At 31.9% G+C, this 20,590-nt stretch overlaps 1 protein-coding gene and 1 pseudogene across 1 annotated transcript; both read right to left on the bottom strand.

The window, feature by feature from the left end:
* Positions 1–7,558: 7,558 nt before the first annotated feature.
* LOC120167383 (protein SHORT INTERNODES-like) lies at positions 7,559–8,554 on the bottom strand. The gene is made up of 2 exons (XM_039176419.1): positions 8,238–8,554; positions 7,559–7,970 (listed from the first exon to the last, which is right to left on the bottom strand). The coding sequence occupies exons 1-2, from the start codon at positions 8,515–8,517 to the stop codon at positions 7,693–7,695; spliced, it is 558 nt and encodes a 185-aa protein (XP_039032350.1). The 5' UTR covers positions 8,518–8,554; the 3' UTR covers positions 7,559–7,692.
* A 6,659-nt stretch (positions 8,555–15,213) lies between these two features.
* LOC120172911 lies at positions 15,214–20,446 on the bottom strand (annotated as a pseudogene).
* Between the last annotated feature and the right edge of the window lie 144 nt (positions 20,447–20,590).

The raw sequence follows: 20,590 nt of genomic DNA, 5'->3' as shown, positions 1-20,590 counted from the left end.
TATTTTCTTTATATTGTTTCGAATATCTGATTTTTTTTTAAAGTAACATCATATTTCAGTTTTTATTTTACATATCTGAAATTTTTCATTAAAATAAACTCATATTTTTTACATTAAAATAATTCAATAACTTTTTAAAATTCTACTTAAGCATTTGACTTATACCCAAATATAAAATAAATCACTTTAGATTAAATAAAAGTTATGTTTTTTTTGGAATGAAGGGTGTTCAAAATAATCTATTACCGTTAATCGTAACCGTTAACTAGTATAATTGTTATAATTTATAGATTAATATTCGATCGTTAAGATTAACGGTTAGATTACCGAGCCGCTAAAAGTTTCGATTACAGTTACAGATAAGAATTTTAATAAATGGTTAAACATTAGTTAACGTTAATAAATTATAATCAATTAATTATATTTTTTGAATAATAGAATTAGAAATAAAATTAAAATGGTTCCTTCCTATTTTTTTAGTTATCATGTTTATCTTATATAGGAGTGCATTGAATCGAACGTAGATGAAAAAAATATTGATTTTAAATTATAAAATATAAATATGCACGTAAAATTTTAAACTAAAAAACCGAATATACCTCCTAATATATATTGCTAGATTGAAATGTATAATTGGCACATATATATAATATATAATGTTATTATAAAGACAACGCACAATTTAGTGATAAATATGTTACATGTGTCATAAGTATTAGAGTGTTATAGGTTTAAAGTGTATATACCATAAGTTATATTTATAACTTGATGGACATAATTATAAATATTAATAGAGTGAATATATTCATTTTATATAAAGAGGTAGTGATCCCTAAAAAAATATATCAACTTGTATTACTCGTATCCCGTTTGAGAGGTTTACGGCAACAGTAAACCCAGATAGGTTACAATTTACAAAATTACAATTTACAATTACAAAATTTAATAAACATTATAATAATCGACCGATTAAGATACAGGTTACACCCCTAGTGGGAATACCGGCTCTTGAACCTTAGGCTGAAAAGTTAATTGCCAAAGCACTTACCCTTCAAGGACAATAGAATCACAATAATAATTATTTGATTGTAAAACTACTTTTACACTGTAAATCTTTGACTTGTTTTTTTTTTTTATATATATTCCCCACTCATGGTCCATATTAATCATGAGATTCAATTTTCAGTCCTCTTGTGGTTTTTTTTTCCTTTCACTCGCCTTTCACAGCTCGTGCGGATCACCTTCAACATCCCGTCTTTGTGTTAGGAATGACGGATCAAATATTTATAATGTTTCAATTATTTGAATCTTTAAATATGTCTATTCGAGTATTTATATCCGTAATCTATACGTGAATAAGTGATATGAAGTTAAATAATAGATTTGATAGGTTTTTCATCCGTAATTAACTTCATAATGAATAATAATTATATCTATATCTGTAAAAATAAATCAAATATCTATAAATATTGAATTCATAATCTGAATTATCATTTATACTAGAATGTGAGCAACACGCTCTAGAGAAGCGATGAAGCAAAGAGAGGAAGAGGAGAAGCAGTGGAGCTGAAGCCCCTCGTTGAATGACCCATAATGGTTGGTCCACGATCGCTTGCAATCACAATCACAATCACAATCACACTTGACGCCCGTTTCGTCAAAGTGCTCTTATTCCTATTCCCTTTCATCAAAGGCTCTCTGCCTCACGACTCACATACCTTTGATTGGTTTGTTTTCTCTTTTTTTGCATGTACTATTTTACAATTCTTAAAGGTTTTCTTTAAATTTTTTAAGGGTTTTTAGACTTAAGTTAAAGAGTAATTACATCTCGACCTCAAATAGAATCCACTATCACACCAATGCTTCTTGCACTTTGAAACCTTTTGTTAAATATACGCTAATAATGATATGGAATCATGTTCCTTCTGTTGGCAATAATTGACATTCAAAAGAGCTAGAATTGAGCACTTTAGGAATGAAAAAAAAATGACGGTTATCGGTAGAATAAAAAAATTAGATTATGACATCAATTATTTTTAAAATGACGTCAATACTTTTTTTTATAAAAACATCAAATTTATTTATAATAATATTATATATATATATATATATATATATTAAAAATTTGAGGTTTCAATTGCCATTCCTACTCCACTTATAGTATTGTTAATCAAATAAAATAAAAATACTAGAAAAAAAAAGAATGAGGTGCTAACTATAAAATAATATATCTTTTGGTATATTGAGTGAACGCTGGAGAATTAATATTTAAAATAAGACCAAACTTTTGAGATTTGTATTCATAAAGGAAATCAATTATTTTAATCAAGGTAGGATCATAGTTATGATTTTTTTTTCTAAAGTTGTATTTTTTTATTAAATGTATTAAATTTGAGTTATAATTTTATCATTAGATTAATTTATAATTGATTTTAAAAAAATAGATAATTTTTTCTTCATACTTTAGGAAAGACCACTGCTTGCCCCAAACTTTATGCATGAATAAGGTTACACAATTAAGATTTCTAATGCACTCGTGATATGTATGACAATTAAGATTTCTAATGCACTCGTGATATGTATATACATATAACATTTATAAAACTGTTTAAATATAAAATTAAATTATTTTTTTAGCCTCAATTCCATCATTATGCTCATTTTTGCTCTTTAATTTTATTGTATTCTTTTTAGCTCTCAAAATTTGTAATATATATACAATTCTTTCTACAAAATCATCAATAAGTAAGGTAATACATGTTTCACCGAGTAATAGTATGATGAAGAATCAACCAAGTAGATACAATCTTTGTTTTGGACAAGGTGCTATCGTTGAACTTTGCTGCTAAATCATTGACCTTAAAATTCAGCAGGCCTACGATCTATGTTCAAGAAATTGGTAATAATCAGCGGTATGCACAAATCAACAAAAATTAGCAGTCCCATATTTATATGCAACAAATTATCATTCAGGTTCTTGTATTTACCAACAATCGGACTATCATTTCAATTTCCATAGAGTGTGAGGATCAGATTCTGATAAATTTTTTTAAAAAAGATGGATTAACTTCTCATTTTTCGTAAGAGGGATGGAATTCAGATTAGACCACTCTGTGCGCATAGGAATTATGGTTTAGCGAACACCGAAAAGGCTGTGCGTGTCTTGTTGAACTAGAAGCTGGGCTTTTTTCTTGGGCCCATTAACTCTCAACTAAACGAAAACAAAGATCATCACTATGCATCATATAGCCCATGGACTGAACATCTATTATTCAAAAATAATTAAATTTTTATTTACCAAGAAATTCTATATTTTAGGAGTTAACTAATTGTACCACTTTTTTTTTTTTAATTTGAATTTATTATATTGGGTATTACATAGATTTATTATAGGTGCAATTGTCATGGACCAAGTTGAAATAAATTTTTAGTTTTTTGGGACATTAATTGAGTATAATATTCTTCATCCGTCATCCATCTGAGTCGGGTTTAGAAAAAATATAACCCGACTAAAAAATTGATCTTATTTTTTAAATTATATATATATATATAATTTTCATTTTTATTAGGTAAAATAGAGGCCTAAATGAAAAAAAGACATAGAGAAGATTATAATCATGCTTAATAAATAAAGATCAATTATACATTATTTTCAAGAGAAGTATTATAATCATGCTTAATAAATAAAGATCAATTATACGATTATTTTCAGGTTGAGTATGTATCTTTTATCTTAAAACTCTACCGAATTCAAAATAAAAAATTCTTTAAGGTCGAGTCGGTTAAAACCCATCGACCATACTAAAATTTGAATCTATGACTTTATTCTTATTATCTCATCATGTTAGACAAACATGATAATTGATACCCAAAACATGTTTATAATTCATAAATAATTAAATACCAAAATTTAATTTTTTCCCTAAAATAGATAATAAATAAATAAATAATTGTTGAGATTCGGATGAATAATAAATCAAAGAGGCATTGCCCGTGAAATCCTGCAGAATCAAAGGGAGGATAATAAGCATAAACAGTGGGTTGTACAACCAACCAGTGGTACCAGAATCTGTAGTTTCTAAATGCCATCAATGACTACTGTATCAACCCATAAACCAGGGCAAAATCTTCGTTGTTCATATAAATTATCAAATTAAAATTAAAACTTTATGGTAAAAGCGGTTAAACCAAATTAATTCTTTACAGGGACTGAAACTAAAGTTTTCCCAATTAATAAAGAGCTAAGCAAAATTGATTTTTGTTTTAGTTTTTTTTTTACTTTTTAAGAGGTAATATGTATTTTACATTTAACCGAGGGGTCCAAGATTTGAAAGAATGGCTGAGTAAATGATGTGGGGAAAAAAATTCCCAATATAATCCACATCGGGTATTTTCCCATCTAGGGTGAATTGCACGTACCAATTAAAGACTCAGGTGCTCTACGCATCTTCAAGCTAAATATGAAGACTCTACGACTGCATGTCGTCTTTAGGCAAATAAAGAAGGCCCCATGACTGCGTGGCGTCTTCAGGCAAATAGAAAAGATTCCAAGAGTGCAAGACGTCTTTAGACCAATAAAAAACCCTAATTCATAAAATAATATGGTGGATATTTATATGAAAAAATCATTTTTCCACAACCCTATATGGCGAGGAAGCCACAAGATCTCTACCCACATATTTTTTGGATCATTATACTTTTATGAATCCAATATTAACCATATTTTTAATTATTTTAGTTAGAAATTATCCTCCTATATTTCGTATGATCCAATCTGAAAATTAAAAGAAAAATAAGAAATATATGGTGAATATAATTATACAAAGATTGTTAGATCGAATTTGTTAAAAATGCAGGGTGGAGTCTCTTAGTATAGTACATGTTTATTTTTTAGGGTTTTTTTTTATGTACGTACACTTATAAATATGCAACTAGGATTATTAGAAATTGTGTGAGAGATTTTTCACAATTTCTCTTATAATTTATTTAATATAAAAAACAATCCTATCTATATTTTTTTTTCATTTGAAATTTTTACATAAATCTTGTATTTTATTTTATGATGTCATTTATCTATCTATTATTATATTTCAAATTTCATAATAAAATCATATTTTTAATAACAATGAATGTTCATACATTATGATGTTCGAACTTGAAATTTCAATAAATAATAATTTCTTATTTATTAATGTTTAATTTGTGCCTGAGTATATTGGTTGGATTCATTTGCTGTAGAAATAAGTAAGAAGGGACGTACGAAACCAGGGCATCATTAAGCTTCCCGTGCTCAAATTTAAACGAGGGATACACAACTTTCACTCCGTAAACTTGATAGCCTCTTCTAATTTAGTCCCAAATCCTTTTCCGATTCACATTTCCAAATTAATCCCTGAACTAAAATTTTCAGCCATTTTGATGATGCAGACAAAAAATAGGAGTAATGTGGACAAAACATTACCAAATTCAGGGACTGAAAGATGATTTATAGCTTTAAACAACTATTCTTACTAGCAAGTATACATATAGGTTACACAATTGCTGTAGCAGCAGCAGCAGCCCTTAGGGTAGGGTAGGTTGAGTAATTAGTAAATGGGTAGGGTTTATATCATCACCACATTGGATTTCTCTCACAAATAGTATCATATCATAACCCTTTTTGAAAGCCAAACAATAAACAGTAAATGTCTTGAATCACATCGGTGTCACTGTGAAGCCTTCTTTTCATCCCAAAATTACAGTTTTTTTTCAAGGTAAATCTCGTTAATTTTTACCCTAAACCCCCAACTTACGACCACTTATATAGACAGAGTTACGTTTTATATATATATATTAGCTTCAGAATCGTTTAGAAAAAGAAACGTTTGTCACTTGTTGCCATAGCATAAAATCATAGTTAATTACATAAACAACACAATCTTTCATTTAAAATCCGGAGTTTAATTCAATTTGTTAGAACAAACAACCTTTTTTTATCTCTAAACAAAAGAAATTAAGTATTACATATTGAAAAGAGTGAAAAATATTAATGTGTATTTATGTGTGTTTTTTCAAGTGCTTTTGATTAGCACTCAAGGTTTCTTAATTAATTAAGATCATGCACCTTATAATATGCACCAAAATGTATGGTTCGCCCATAATGTTTTTCTTAATTATTTCAAACTATAAAAGGAAAGCCATCCTACAAGGAGAATAAATGAGGAGTCCACTCCATATGCATTTAACTTTATCAAGGAATTACTTCGATTCTAGACACATTTATGTAGAATACAACCATTAATATATATCTTTCAAGTACAAGTATATATTCCACTTTTTATTTTCTATATTTTTCCATTAGGGGCATCAATTTTTTCTCTCATTCGAAACTCTCAGTTGTCCAACAATCACGAGTCGACTTGAATCAAAACCCTAAACGGGAGGACAAAAATTTTCCCCAAAACTCTTTTTTCATCTAAGAATATAATTATTGGGGCATAATTTTTCATGCATGGAGTTAGTGTAATTATTCCTTTACCATAAAAAATAAAAGCTTGCATTGCTTTCTAATTAAAGTCATTATCATTTAAACACCTATTTAAAGATGCTTCCCCACACAAAGTATTTAGTTTTACCATCTCATAGAGCTTAGCCCATACTTTTTAGCCATATAGCTATGAACGATTCCCATGCCATAATTTTTTTTAATTAAAAATGTATGCCGCACCTAACCAAGGGTTTTATATATATTATCACACACAAACACAAAGAAAAGATCCCATAAAGTTTGTGCACAAGTGCATGGAGATGAACTTGGCAAAACATAATGCAAAAATATCCAATGAATATTTAAGTCTTTCTATGCAAATGTGCCAAACGATGTTTAGATGCGTCCGGTGATTACATAAATTTTGATTAAATTTAGAGTTGAATTAGGTTAAACTATATTTCAAAAATAAATTTATTCGGTTTCATTTTAAGATTTAAACTCGAAATTTTACTTGTGTACATTAAACTCTTATCATTCGATCAATATATATTTTACGTACCCTAATTTTGATTCCAAAATTAAGAATATATATGCACATGTGTGTGTAAGGTAATCATCTTAAACATGTTAACAAGTGCTTTAGTTTTGTTTTTGTCAGGCGGTGGGATGGTTCCTAAACCAGCAAAGAACCGGATAAACAGGAAGAAAGTGGCTTTGAAGTTCATAAACAAATCAAGAAATATATCAAAATGCAGATTCAAGCTCAAACTTCATGTGGGAATATGAATAAAATAAGCGAACAAGAAGACAAAACAGCAAACCCCAATCTTTAGTTTCGCCTGCAGTTCCAAAATATTTCGGACAAGGTCATATAATTGCAGGCTTTGGAGTTTTAAATCACTTAATTATCTCCTTCTTCTTTAGTTTTGTTGGTTGAATATATCAGATAATGCACCTACTGTGCACTAGGGCAACTTCAATGAGCTGCTGTAGATTAAGATTTTCTCGAGAGAAAAAAGGGTTTTTTTCCTTTCTTTTTTTGATTGATTTCCCCCCGATTCCCGTATACAAGATGTTTGATTCTTGTTTTCTTAAGATTTTGGGTGGAGGAAAATTGCGTACCGGAAGATGACATGAAAGCACTAAAAGGAGATGCGTAAGCGAAAGGAAGCAGGGTTTCAGCTGCAACTACTGAAGTTGGAATGGTGGTGGTCGTGGTGGTGTTAGTCGTCGCCATCGTTAGATCGGCCACTTGCATTGAATTGATTCGGCGGTTGCGACGCGACGGCTGAGGAGGAGTCTCCGGGAGGAGCATTCTCCGAGTGAGTAATGACCTTGATCTGCTCCTTGATCATAGAGAAACCCTTGAATACGTGTCCTCCGATCGTCACCGCCGTTCGATAAGCGTACTGGTCGGCCGCGTCTTCGATGGAGCTCACTCGTACACAACGGAACGTCGCCGGCGATGTCACTTCCACCGGAAAATACCCCACTTCTAACCCTAAAAAAACACACACCCCATAAAGGAAAAAAATAGAAAATAAAAGAAATTTCAAATCAATTTACACCAATGAATAGTTCATGTACTTGTTCAAAAAAACCTCACTCCCCAAAAGTAGAAAAAAAGAAACAAAAAGAGGGAGAAGAAAGCTGCTAGGGTTGCAATGAACTGTGTGTAAACATATAATATATATGTGTGAGTGTGTGTATGTATATATATGCAAAACAATAACAGCAAAAGGCAAAGGTGGTGGGTTAGTGTTTTTACCTGAAGAAGGATTATTTTTCCTAAGCCGTTTAGGGTTATTAAGCAAAGGGATTGGGAGAGAAGAGAATTGTTGTTGTTGCTGCTGCTGCTGCTGTTGATGATGGCGGTTCTGTCTCCGATAAGCCGGAACCCAAGTGCTCTTTACGTGTGTCCGACACTCGAATCCTTTGCTCCGGCAACAAGTCCTGCACCTCATGTAACCACAATCTTTCTTGGCTATATTCCCACAATCTTGACACCTTGTGCCCCCAAGGCCTCCTTGCCTCAACGACATCATCATCAACCATAACACAAAACACCCATTTTTCTTCTTTCTTCTTCTTCTTTCAGTTTCACTAAATCTCGTTTGCTCTTTTTATATACATATATAAGTATGTATGTATACATGTATAGTACACTGAGTGACAAGGTGTAGGTAGGTGGTAGAAATGATGCCTTTGTGGTTTTCTCTCGATGACCTTTGTCTGTTTGGGTTAATTAGACATTGATATTTTTGTTTGGGGTTCATGGCTATTAATTTTCCAGGGAATCTCTCTGTTCTGAATTCATTTATTTATTATATAAAAAGATTAAAGAATTCAAGAATTAAGAATTGGGATCACAGTAAGGTTTTAAAGGCCGCCATAGGATCATCTACTCAAACAAAATGTTGTTGAATTGATGAAATCACTCTCTCGGAAGAGACATTAAAAAAATAATATATATATATATATATATATATATATTTTTTCTCTCATTTTATGTCTTAGAAGTGACATTGATCACGAAAAGTTGGGAAAATATTAGGAATTAAAACAAAAACAAAACCTATTCCGCCATGTTTTTTTCTCTTTAGATTATATTAGAGAAAACAGATGTAATAATTTAATGTCCAAACCAGTGTGGGGTACATGGTCACGGTTGCATGATAGGTTGAATAGTAAAGAATTGGATCTCTCTCAAGACATGTAATCAAGAGTTTGATATTATGAACGAAGAAAAAACAGATAATTTTTAATTCGACATAATTTAATTTTAGATATAATTAAAATTCATATGATTATTGAATATGAAAGCTTACGAACTGTGAAACTGGAGAAGGAGGTGGTCATTTGATCTAATAGCTCGTAAAATAATGTGATCAAAACTCGTGTGATTATCGAATATGGAATATCTATGTATAAAAAGAAACCTGGATGGGGTGGTCCATAAGCTCTCCAATTGAGCTCTCTCAGGTATAAAGAAGAGTGGGGGGTAAAATTTAAAGAAGTGAGGTGACATATTTCACTTTAGAAATGTCCTTGCATCCCCAAAACCCGCCTCTACATCCCATCCCACTGTAACTTCAGATTAGGGCTAGATCCCCTTCACTGCCTCAAACCTCTCTAAAATTTTGACCTATTTACTTAGTTCATGTAAAGATATAGAGTGGTGTGTGTATATATATATATATCAATAATACTAATTACAATGTAAAATTATTTAGTTTACATTAAATTTAATATTGTTAGATTACTAAAAATAGATAAGTGAGATTAATAATAGAAAACAAGATATTTATTAAAAAAAATAATGAGTTAATCTCGACCATTTTTTCACTCATTAACATTTTAAATTTGTGTAAAATTAAAAGAGTTTTACACTATGTAAGTTTTACACTATGTAAATGGATCATAGTTAATATAGGGTTAGGTTCCGCTTACATTATTTACACCTTAAAATTTTACACGTGTTCTAATTGTTAAATAAATGAAATCGGATAACTAAAATTAAAATATATAAGTTTTATACGATATCATTAGATCATCTTTCTCAAGTTTTACACCTAAAAGTTTTACCAAATTTCTCTTGAAAGAATAAAAAACCGTTAATATCAGCACTTCATGAAAACTGAAAATTTAATCTTTTTATTTTAATTTATCAATTTAGTTATCGTATTTTATGAAAATTAGGAAATTATTCCAATATAATAACACCGTTGAACTTTGATATTAAACTACTAACCTAGAAAATCAATATTCGAACGATTATACTAAGGAACTCAAGGAGTTGTTCCAATGACAGAGGGTGACATGTTCTTTAAATGATTTAAATTCAAATAATTTCTATAAGATACGTGTAAATTTATCCCAAAATATATATATATATATATATAATAAATACTATTATAAAACTATCTCGAGAATGATAAAATAAAATAACAAAAATCAACTGTTCAATTTCATGTCTTTGTCAATAATTATGAATCTATTATTTTCATAAAATACAAAAATAAAATTTTGATAAATAAAAAATAATGCATGAAAGAAAAAGACCCAAAAAGACTAAGACATTGACCTTGCAACTGGTCCAAATCTTACCAGTCTTGGGATTTAAGTTTTTCACTGTCTCAAGATTTTTATCGAGACCTACACAGCTTTAATATACGGTTAATAAAAGATATTACAGGAAATGTTAATATTTTTTAAAATTTTTAATAAAGCGATACTTAAAACATTTTTTTTCTACTGTAAATGTTAATATTAAGCGTTACATAAAATATTATTTATCTACCGGAATTAGGTAGAAATTAACATTTCTGATAAAAATTAATATTTTAAATAGCGTTTTATCAAAAATATTAAAAAAATATTAATTTTTGATAAAATATTTATTAACCGTATATTAAAATTGTTGTACAGCAAAACTACCCTCCCTATTTCCTTAGTTTTGGGGGAAAAAGTCTGCCACTCTTTCTTATCAAAATTTATGTTTAGATTCTTTACAACATTATTCTTTTAAAAATTAATTTTCAGTTGTTTATTCTAATTATTTTATTTTAATATTTAAATTTATTTTTTTCAATTGTATTTAAAAAAATATATGTTATACTTTTTATGCTATTTCTAAATGTATTATGTAAATAAACTCGTTAAAGAATCGGATATCACCAACGGGGTTGATTCAAAATGGTAACTAACTTGATATCGCTTAAGCATGTCTTAATTTTGAATTTGTGTATACAAAAAATTCTCGCTGAGAGACTCATCTACCAAAATTATGTGTGCGATCTAAATCGGTCTATTAATAACGAAGAAACCTTAAGAACCACAAGGCATATATATATATTGAATATCCATTCAAGTCGAAGTTTCATTCAAAAAATAACGAGATAAATAAAAATACATTAAATCAGGAAATTTAAAAACGAAAAATAGCACTAATATTATACTTTTTAATAATATGAATTGACCTGAAATAAATTTGAGTCGATCATTATAAATATAAGCCGACTTTAATAAAATTTGAGATTCATTTATTAAGTCAGATCAAACTTTAATAAACATGAAGTATGACAATATTATACATAAATTTAGTCGAACTCATAAATGTTATTAGGAATAAAATAAATTAAATTAAGAGAGCCATCTTTATAATGAAACTATGTAGTAATCGATCTAAATTAATCAATCATTAAATCAAATATTAATAATTAAATCGAAATAAACAAAGCAATTATGTTTATCCAAAAAAATTTATGATTATAATCGAGGACGAACACAAGATTTTATGTTAGGGTATGAATGTCGGAGGGACAAATTTATAAATTTTATGGATGGCAAAAATAATTTTCAATAAAAATACATAAAACAAAATCTAAAAATATAATATTTTTAAATTTTCAGAATGCAACTGTCCCGCTGTCCTCCTTAGTCCATCTATAGATATAATGATAGTAGTTATTTGAAATTTTGGATACTAATAGTTAATTAAATATATAATTTTTATATATAATTATAATATCTGATTTATTAAAAGTATAATTTGAATTTAAAATATAATAAAATAAAAATAGAGTAATATTAGTAATATTATATTCTTATATTATGCTAATATAAGAATAATATAAAAATATTAATAAATATTTATAATTTTTTAAAAAAGGAAATTAGGTTTGTAATTGTAAAATAAACTTCAAAAATATATTTTAACCAATTCATGAAAAATGTAAATAAAAGTATAACCCCATGTGAAAATGTCTGAAGATAAACTGTACGTACATCACCATTTCCTTTTGGTTCATTAGTACATCCCCGTTTCTAGCAGCTACCTATGTTGAATTGACCCATCTTTATCCAAAAACAAAGTAAAATAAAATGGAGGGTCTTCATTAAGGTTGGGCTGGTTTTTTTGTAATAATGCGGTCGAAAAATAAAATTGTTTGAATAGTATATTCGAAAGATTATTTGTTCGAATGAAATAAATGTTACGTTATAGAACAGATTACATTGTACTTCCCGCGTCTCCCCAAAATCGCAAACATGCGACTCCCCCCTCTCTGATCACCATGCATCTTTCTCCCAATTTTATACTACATTGCAAAATTAAAGGTTGTAATAAGCATTCAAAAAGACTAAAATATTAAATATGCAATATGGGGGAGGGGGGTCGCATGATGATCTGGGGGAGTCGCATGGTGTATCACGTCACCTTGGGAGACGTGAAGATTTCAATGCGACTCCGTTCTATACTATAACATTCGTCTCATTTGAATAAATAATCTCTCGGGTGTACTATTCGAATAATTTTTTCCACTATATTATTGCAGAAATTCATCCAAAAGATTATATATTAATGGATAAATATTATTTATATAATCATCGATATTCGAGATATTCATTAATTTAAATCAAATTTTATAAAAAAAATTATTATAAATATTAATGTTATTTTCTCTATTCATAATGTCGATTTTTTTTCTTATTTAAATGACAATCTTATCTTGGTTGGGGTGGATTGCAACAAAGAAAATCAAAATTCTCCCCAACAATAAATCAAAATATTTGGATAAATATTATCTTTACGATCGATTCTATTCTATATAAAAACGCTCATTAATGATTATTCTTTCACTAATCGTAATTCTCCGTCTTAATCAAATATATAAACCATTCACAATTAACGAGATCAATTTATTTATTTAATATAATAGATTTAATCGATCAGGTTTCCCTTGATTCTAAATTATACTAGAAGTCATGAATATTTTAAGTTTAAAATCCGTTGAATAAACTATGTTTTGGAAAATGGCAAAGTGAACCGATCTGTGAGAGCTGATGTTTGGAAACGATGAATCAAAATTTGCCAAAAATATGTGGGCAAATTGTACGGTCAATTTTGCTGTGCCCAACACAAACTTTTGTTTACTCCCGAGCTGATTTTGGAAACGATGAATCAAAATTTGCCAAAAATATGTGCAAATTGTACGGTCATTTTGCTGTGCCCAACACAAACTTTTGTTTACTCCCAATTTTATTCCTTTAATCATTCTTTAAAATATCGAATTCCAATTTAGCGATGAAGTTTTACGGTTTGGACATCTTAATATACGATTAAAATTGATGTTATCAATTTTGTTATTATTTAAATAATAAAATCGATAAAAATTATCTAAAATTATTATTTCTTCCTAAAACATCAAATTTTTTTTAACATTTTCAATAAAGTACTAACAATAACAAAACGATAAAAAAAATAAACGGTGCGCTTTTACGGTTTTGTTAACAAACCCGTAAATACCCAATAATAACAAAATCGGTAGAAATAATATTTTCCGGTAATTTTTTTACCAATTTTGTTATTTAATAATAAAAAAATTAATAACTTTTTTAGCCGTATATTAAGACGCCGCACGTGATCATTTCCTAGGAAAATCTCCTCCCTTGCAAATAATCTAAACCTTGATTTTGATATTCTAATTTTAAATTAAAATAGGATAATTTATTTAAAAAATTTAAAAATCTAAGATAATTATATTTATATTTTTGAAGATGATGAATGACTATAGAAGACATTGTTTATTTATTTGTTTGTTTTATTTTTAAGGAACCCTACTCTCATCTTTTAGGTCAATCTATGTATAATAATTTTTTTTAAATGAGATAAAAGAGGTGTATATGATTCGGACTAAATTAAATGCTTAATAATATATATATATATATATATATATATATATAATATATATTCTAGTTAAATATACATATAATACATATTAATATAATTTTTTTTAAAGAAACAAATAAAAAATAAAAAATATTTTGAGGACCCCAAATAAATTTCTTTGAAAAATTCAAAGACTAATGGTAATTTTTCAAAATTTTGCCTCAGAAGTATTGAAAACTATCCGACATTGATCAGCAAAATGCTCTTCGAATCCCTAAAACCCAAAATAAAAATCATTACCTTTTGTAATCTCTAGAATGATCTTCCCCTTATAATACTAACATACTTGTAATCTTTAGAACCCTAAATAAAAAAACAATTGTGCTTAAACGTACATTGAAATATTGCCTTAATTTTTACAACCAATTATTTAATATTAAGGGTAAAGTACATTGAAATGATCTTTTGGCTCATTGAAATTTTAAAAGTTATAAAATGATCATTAAACTTATCGAACTGTTATAAAATAGTTAAAATAGTGACAAATTCTGATAGTTCAAAGATTATTTTGTAATAGTTCTATTAAATTAATGATCATTTTATACCAATTTGAAAATTTTAATGACCATTCTGCAACTTATGAAACTTCAATGAAAAAACAAAGATCATTTCAACATAGTATAGTGACCATTTGTGTACTTTACCGTAGGATTAAGAAGTCTACCAAGAGACAATACCATACCAATGATATAGGAAAAAGGCATTTCAGGCATTTAAATACGTAAAAATACCATGGAAACTTAAGAATGTATCAGAGGGTAAGCAAATTTCGACACACAATGACATGTAATAGTCCTATATGAGACCAGTATATACTTTAAACAAGGGCCCTCTGACTAATTTTTTTGCCCATGAAAGAACAACAAGAATAGCCAAAAATCCAAAAATTCACCGACTTGTTTATTACATGTGAATATTATAATGAAAAGCTGAAGGCAAAAAGTAAAATAAAAGTAGATGGTGCAAATGATAAATGAAACTCGGATATCAAATTTCCTTCGGCACTTACTTTACCTTTTTTTACCTGCAGATAGGAATCAGTCGTCGTGACTGGTTCGGCTGCTCAAAGGTCAAGCAAGGTTGAAAAAACGAGCCACCATAAAGGTGGATTTAATCATCGGATTTGCGAAGGAGAACAGAGCAGTCCTGAAGCATCAGCTCCAACAACGGCCAGATCACAGACCGTACACAACTGTCCTTCCTGGGTAGGCATGAAGCGAGTGGTACAGTAAGGGCAAGATACATCCTTCTGTCCTCGGTAAATTGGTACATAAGTTGCTCCACATGTGACAAACGGGTTCCTGAAATCATAGTTCAACTGGGATGCATCGGTCATGTTCCTCTCAGCAGCCTGAAGTACTTGCCTCGCTGTCTTTGAGTGGCTCTCATTTGTGGGGTTTGTTTCTAGAAGACGCCTGGCAAAGTTGGCTGCCGTATCCAAGTTCTTTGCCTTGTAGCAGACGGTCATTGCATTTAGCAGTGCAAGTCTGAGATGAGGCAATTGAAGGTTGCAGTGGGTGAAATAGGCAGCAAGCTCCTGCTGCCGTACTGGATTGTCTTTTAACTCTCTACGCTTAAGCTCCATCTGCAGACCAAGAACATACTCCTTTGCGATTATAATCAACTCCTTGACTTCATCAACTTCCCTCCTTGACTCCACGACAATCAATGGAATTGTATGAAGAATGCCGATGAAAAGCCGAAGAGCCTCAGTAAATTTTCCAGCTGTTGTGGCCTTGTATCCGGCCTTCAGCTTTTCATCCAGCTGAGAAAAATTGAATACAAGAGCCGGTGGACCCCTGACATTAGGACTAGCAGACTCACTCCATCCCCTCTCAACTGCCAAGGCCACCACTGGAGCAGATGCCAATGCACGAAGATAGCTATGGCTGCCACTGTAAAGATCGAGAAACATGGATTTTAAAGGAGCAAAGTTTCTTATTCCGAGTTGCCTGCTCAGCAATCGCATAGCTGTATCAAAATTGCCAGCAGCTGCATGATCGGCAGCAAGTGACGATCTCTGTGTCCAAATTTGACTCACAGGCATACCAGGTGTTGGTGCCACAAAAACAGAAGAACGAGCATTGGAAGAAACCCTCGGTGTCTCTACCTCTGGGGGGTGTTCCAAGTCTTCAAGGTCCCATCCACCCTCTTCGTTTCGCCCCCTTCGCCATCTTCCAAAATTGCAGTAACATCCCCATTCTGTAAGCCATCAACATCGACAATGTCAAGATCTTCACCCCAATCACCTTCTGCACCCTCCCTTCATCCGCAGCATCCCTACCAATATTATCAAATCCACCATCAAATATGCCTTTCATTACTCTCAGCAGGGGCCAATCACCACCACACATAACGGGTGCTGGAGGCATCAATAAGGAAGCTTTTTTCCCTTCTGGCAACGAAGGGACATCATCTCCCAACTCAGCGCTAACCTTTCGGCCACATCCTGTAGCCCATGGACTGATGCTGTAGCAAAAGCAAGAGGCAAATGGCCAGCATTCTCCAAGATCTTTACACGTTCTTGGACATCACCAAGATACAAAGCATTGTGAAACTGGCCCATAACATCGTTCTTGACTTCCGCAATTTTAAGCATCTTGGATAGCTTATCCAGGTTACCATTTATGAGATAAAGAAAAGACAACCTCTCAAAGTTCTTGGTCTTCTGGTAGGCATATTCCACTATACCAGCATTGCCTTGGCGAAGGGCTTCCACACCCAACCTATACCAATGATCTTTGTCATCAATCTCCTTAGCTGATGCAACGGCAATTTGGATGTTCCCACTCTCTAGAGCCAAGTTAAACCGAGTTTTCTCATCTTTGACAAAATGTAGAGCCACTTCAGGGAACCCCTTCTGTTGTAGATAAGCAATCACAGCGTCACCGCAAAGCTGGGAGTTTCTTATCATGCTCATAACATGATCATACCTCTTCCGAAGCAGAGAGAGCTTGAAAATGTATTCTGTAGCATCAATGACCAGAGTCTTATTCTTTCCGTCACGGTCCAAGCAAAATATTGTATTTCCGGTAACCTTGGTTATGTATATTGGATCATCGAGAGTTCTAATTATTCCACTATCTCCATTGGGAAGGCAGTATTTTATATGGTTTAGAGTGGTGTAAATAAAAACACCATTTTCATCCCAAGCTCCACTCTTAACACGAATTGTCTCGTGAAAAGTGCACTGGTGGACAAGCTTCTTGCTAGTAATGATAATGGAATGCTTGCTGAGCAAAGCAACACTCTCCATGTCACTGGACCAAACAACATATTTCACAAAAGGAGTTTGTAGATCACCAATAACAAGCCTCTGCTGCAGATCAAAGACAACCACTCTATCATCTGATCTACACAACAAATTACCTGTTCCAGCATAAAATATTGCATCTGTAGGCGCTGGGAGATCACTCTTTTTAACAACCTCGTTTTTAAGATTCTTGATCAAAACTTGGTTGTTGCTTTTGTCAAGTACAGCAAACCGGTTCCGAGCCACAAATATAGCAGAATTACCAGGACCTCTCTTAGCCTCCTGCGAGTCACTCTTACCAATGCTGTCTTTTGGTATCATATACAACTCATAAGTCCCTCCATCAACATCAGAGCAGATAAGAACAGCATTTTCTGTAGGACTATAAGAAAGAGTCCTTGGAGATTGATTTAGGCTTGTAGAACCAGGCCGTCGAATTGGAATTATTTGTGTCTCTCTTTGAGTCGAAAAGTCATAATACCTTAAAAATCGGTCCTTGGCATAAAACAGAGAATCCCCACTCACTGCAAAAGCTGGTCGTTCTCTCTCTAGCTTAAATACAATCATGCCACTGTCATGTCCAGCTGCCAAAAGATTAATATCAGGATGAGCTGCAAGAATCCAGAACCTGTCATGTTCTCGACGGAATGTTTGAAGTCCAGTTCGCTTTGTTGCATCCCACACACGAATGCTTTTATCCTCAGAATTAGATACAATGATGTCTTGTTTGGCATGGAACATAACACATGACACATTATTCATGTGTCCTCTCAAGGTATCCACTTCCCAAGCCTTTGTATCTGAAAAAAAAAGCAATTTACTCAATCCCACAACAATTCAAATACCAAGGGCCCTTGTATAAACTTGGGGGGGGGAGAGATAAGTTCTTATGAATATTCTAATTCGTAAATAAGAGTGCGTAAAAAACTTTAATATCTAACAAATGCAATATAAACGGAGGTGGTACAGTTCCTGCACTTACCATTCATGCGCCACAATTTCACTTGGCGATCATCGGCACCAGAGACTATCAAAGGTAAGGTCGGATGAAATGCAGCCCAATTTACTCCTCGGTCATGACCTTCCAACACATACTTCACAACGGCATCAACACCACCAAAAAGATCGGTGTTCATCTGGCTCAACCGTAAAATGTCATCTGCTGGGGAAGCAACCTTCTTTTTCAAGGAACCAATATCCCAAACTCGAACAGTTTGGTCAAGGGAGGCCGACACAACAAGGTCTTCTTTAGGATGGAACGAGGCACACATAACATAATGATTATGACCAGTCAACACAGAGATGCAAGTTCTTGACTGCCAGTTCCATATGCGAATAGTTTGATCATCACTGGCACTCACAATCCATGGATGCTCATGATGAAATTGCACGGTACGAATATAATCAAGATGTCCAAGAAGAGTGAAAAGACATCTATGCAACTTGTAGTTCCAGACCTTTATCTTGTAGTCATCGCCTGAAAGAAATAAAGAAAAATACTATCATTTGAATAGCATGGCATCCATGCTTTGCAGCGGAAAATCATAGCACAAATGGAAATATTGAGCCAATTTCAAATTCAGACTTTCGTTGCCCATGTTGAGCAATTCTAGGAAATTGCAAATTACGTAACCTTATTATCTATTTATGATTCCTTAATTTTAATGATATATTCACCAATAGGAGTGAAATGTAAATTAAAGTTGTAAATAAATTGTTATGAAATTCGGTACATTCCTATCTAATTGTATCTACATATTCTCACCATATATATGCTCAAATATTCAAAACCAATGAAAATCAACCATTAAACAAATCATGGTTTTCTTATAAAGATTATGACTCTCGTATATGTACTAGCAGTTGGGCAGTTAAGGTCCTTCATTCTTCAGTTAGAATGATAAATAAGTTCAACCAGCTTTGCACAGTGTTAATGTGGAAAGGCAAAGGGTGTGACAAGGAAGCAAAGGTGAGATGGGACATAGTTGCTATCCTAAAGGGAAGGCAAGTTTGGGCTGAAATGTTGAGGACTTGAGAAGCTGCTTGTATCTTAAGGCACATCTGATCTTATATTTTGCAGATCAGACTCTCTTTGTGTGACATTGTTGTAAACTTACAACCTTAAAAACAAGAGTTTCCGGCAGATCTTGATCCCAAATTCTTACAGTTGGCATTGGACAATGCTCTTGTATCAAAGTATAGCGACTGGTCCCTGATTTCTACTGGCCTCAGCTCAGGTATCCATATCAAGAAGGTGAAGGTCTAAACTCTAAAAAATGTTCAACTACTTATCTCCATAACAAATCTAGATCCAGTAATATCATTCACATCGGATTTCTGAAACGCCATACAGTTACAAGAACGAAAGAACTCCGGAATTCAAGCTAATCCAACTCAATAAATATCCAAAATTTGACAATTCAAATCCATAGATCATTAAAATAATCAACGAGATTTATTAAGCAGGGATAAAATTGAGGTGAAGAGAAAAGAAATCCGAACCTCCAGAAACAAACAATGGCTGAGACATGTGGAAATGAACACCGCGAACAGGGCCATCATGTTCGTCGAACCGATCAATCAAAGTCCCCATTCGGTAGTCCCATAACTGGATAACGCCACTGTGGAGACTAGATAAGATCCACGGCTCTTAGTGTGGAAACTTAGTCCCTTCACTCTATTACTCTTCGTCTCAAACTTCGTCAACATTTTCTTTTTCTTTATCAAAATTTCCTAACTCTACAAAATCAAATCAAATCCAACGTCTAAAAATTAATGATCCGCGTAGCCAAACAGGAAGAAACTGATTTGAAGATTAAACAAAAGATATGAAAAGAAATTACCTCAGATCTGATCCGGCATCTAAAATTAAGAACAAAAAATGAGAAGAAATTTATATTTGAGTTTAAATGAAAAGGAAAACGAAGAGATTTGGATCCTTTCCCTCTCTATGAAATTCTGATTTTAAGATCTGAGCCTGGAAATCTAGGAATTTTATTACTGTTTGTACAGTTGTTCTCCCTCTCTTTAAAGCTTTTACGACGACGTTTCTATGGGTTAAATAGGTCTTGTTTTGAGGGTACCATCGAGGAAAATAAACATTTCCAAGAGATTACAACATTTGTCTGATCTGAATTTA

This window comes from Hibiscus syriacus, unplaced genomic scaffold (genome assembly GCF_006381635.1).
Source record: "Hibiscus syriacus cultivar Baekdansim isolate YM2019G1 unplaced genomic scaffold, ASM638163v2 tig00003041_pilon, whole genome shotgun sequence".
NCBI lineage: Eukaryota > Viridiplantae > Streptophyta > Magnoliopsida > Malvales > Malvaceae > Hibiscus > Hibiscus syriacus.
Note: the sequence above shows the minus strand (reverse complement) of the source record. Positions and strands in the feature narration are given on the sequence as shown.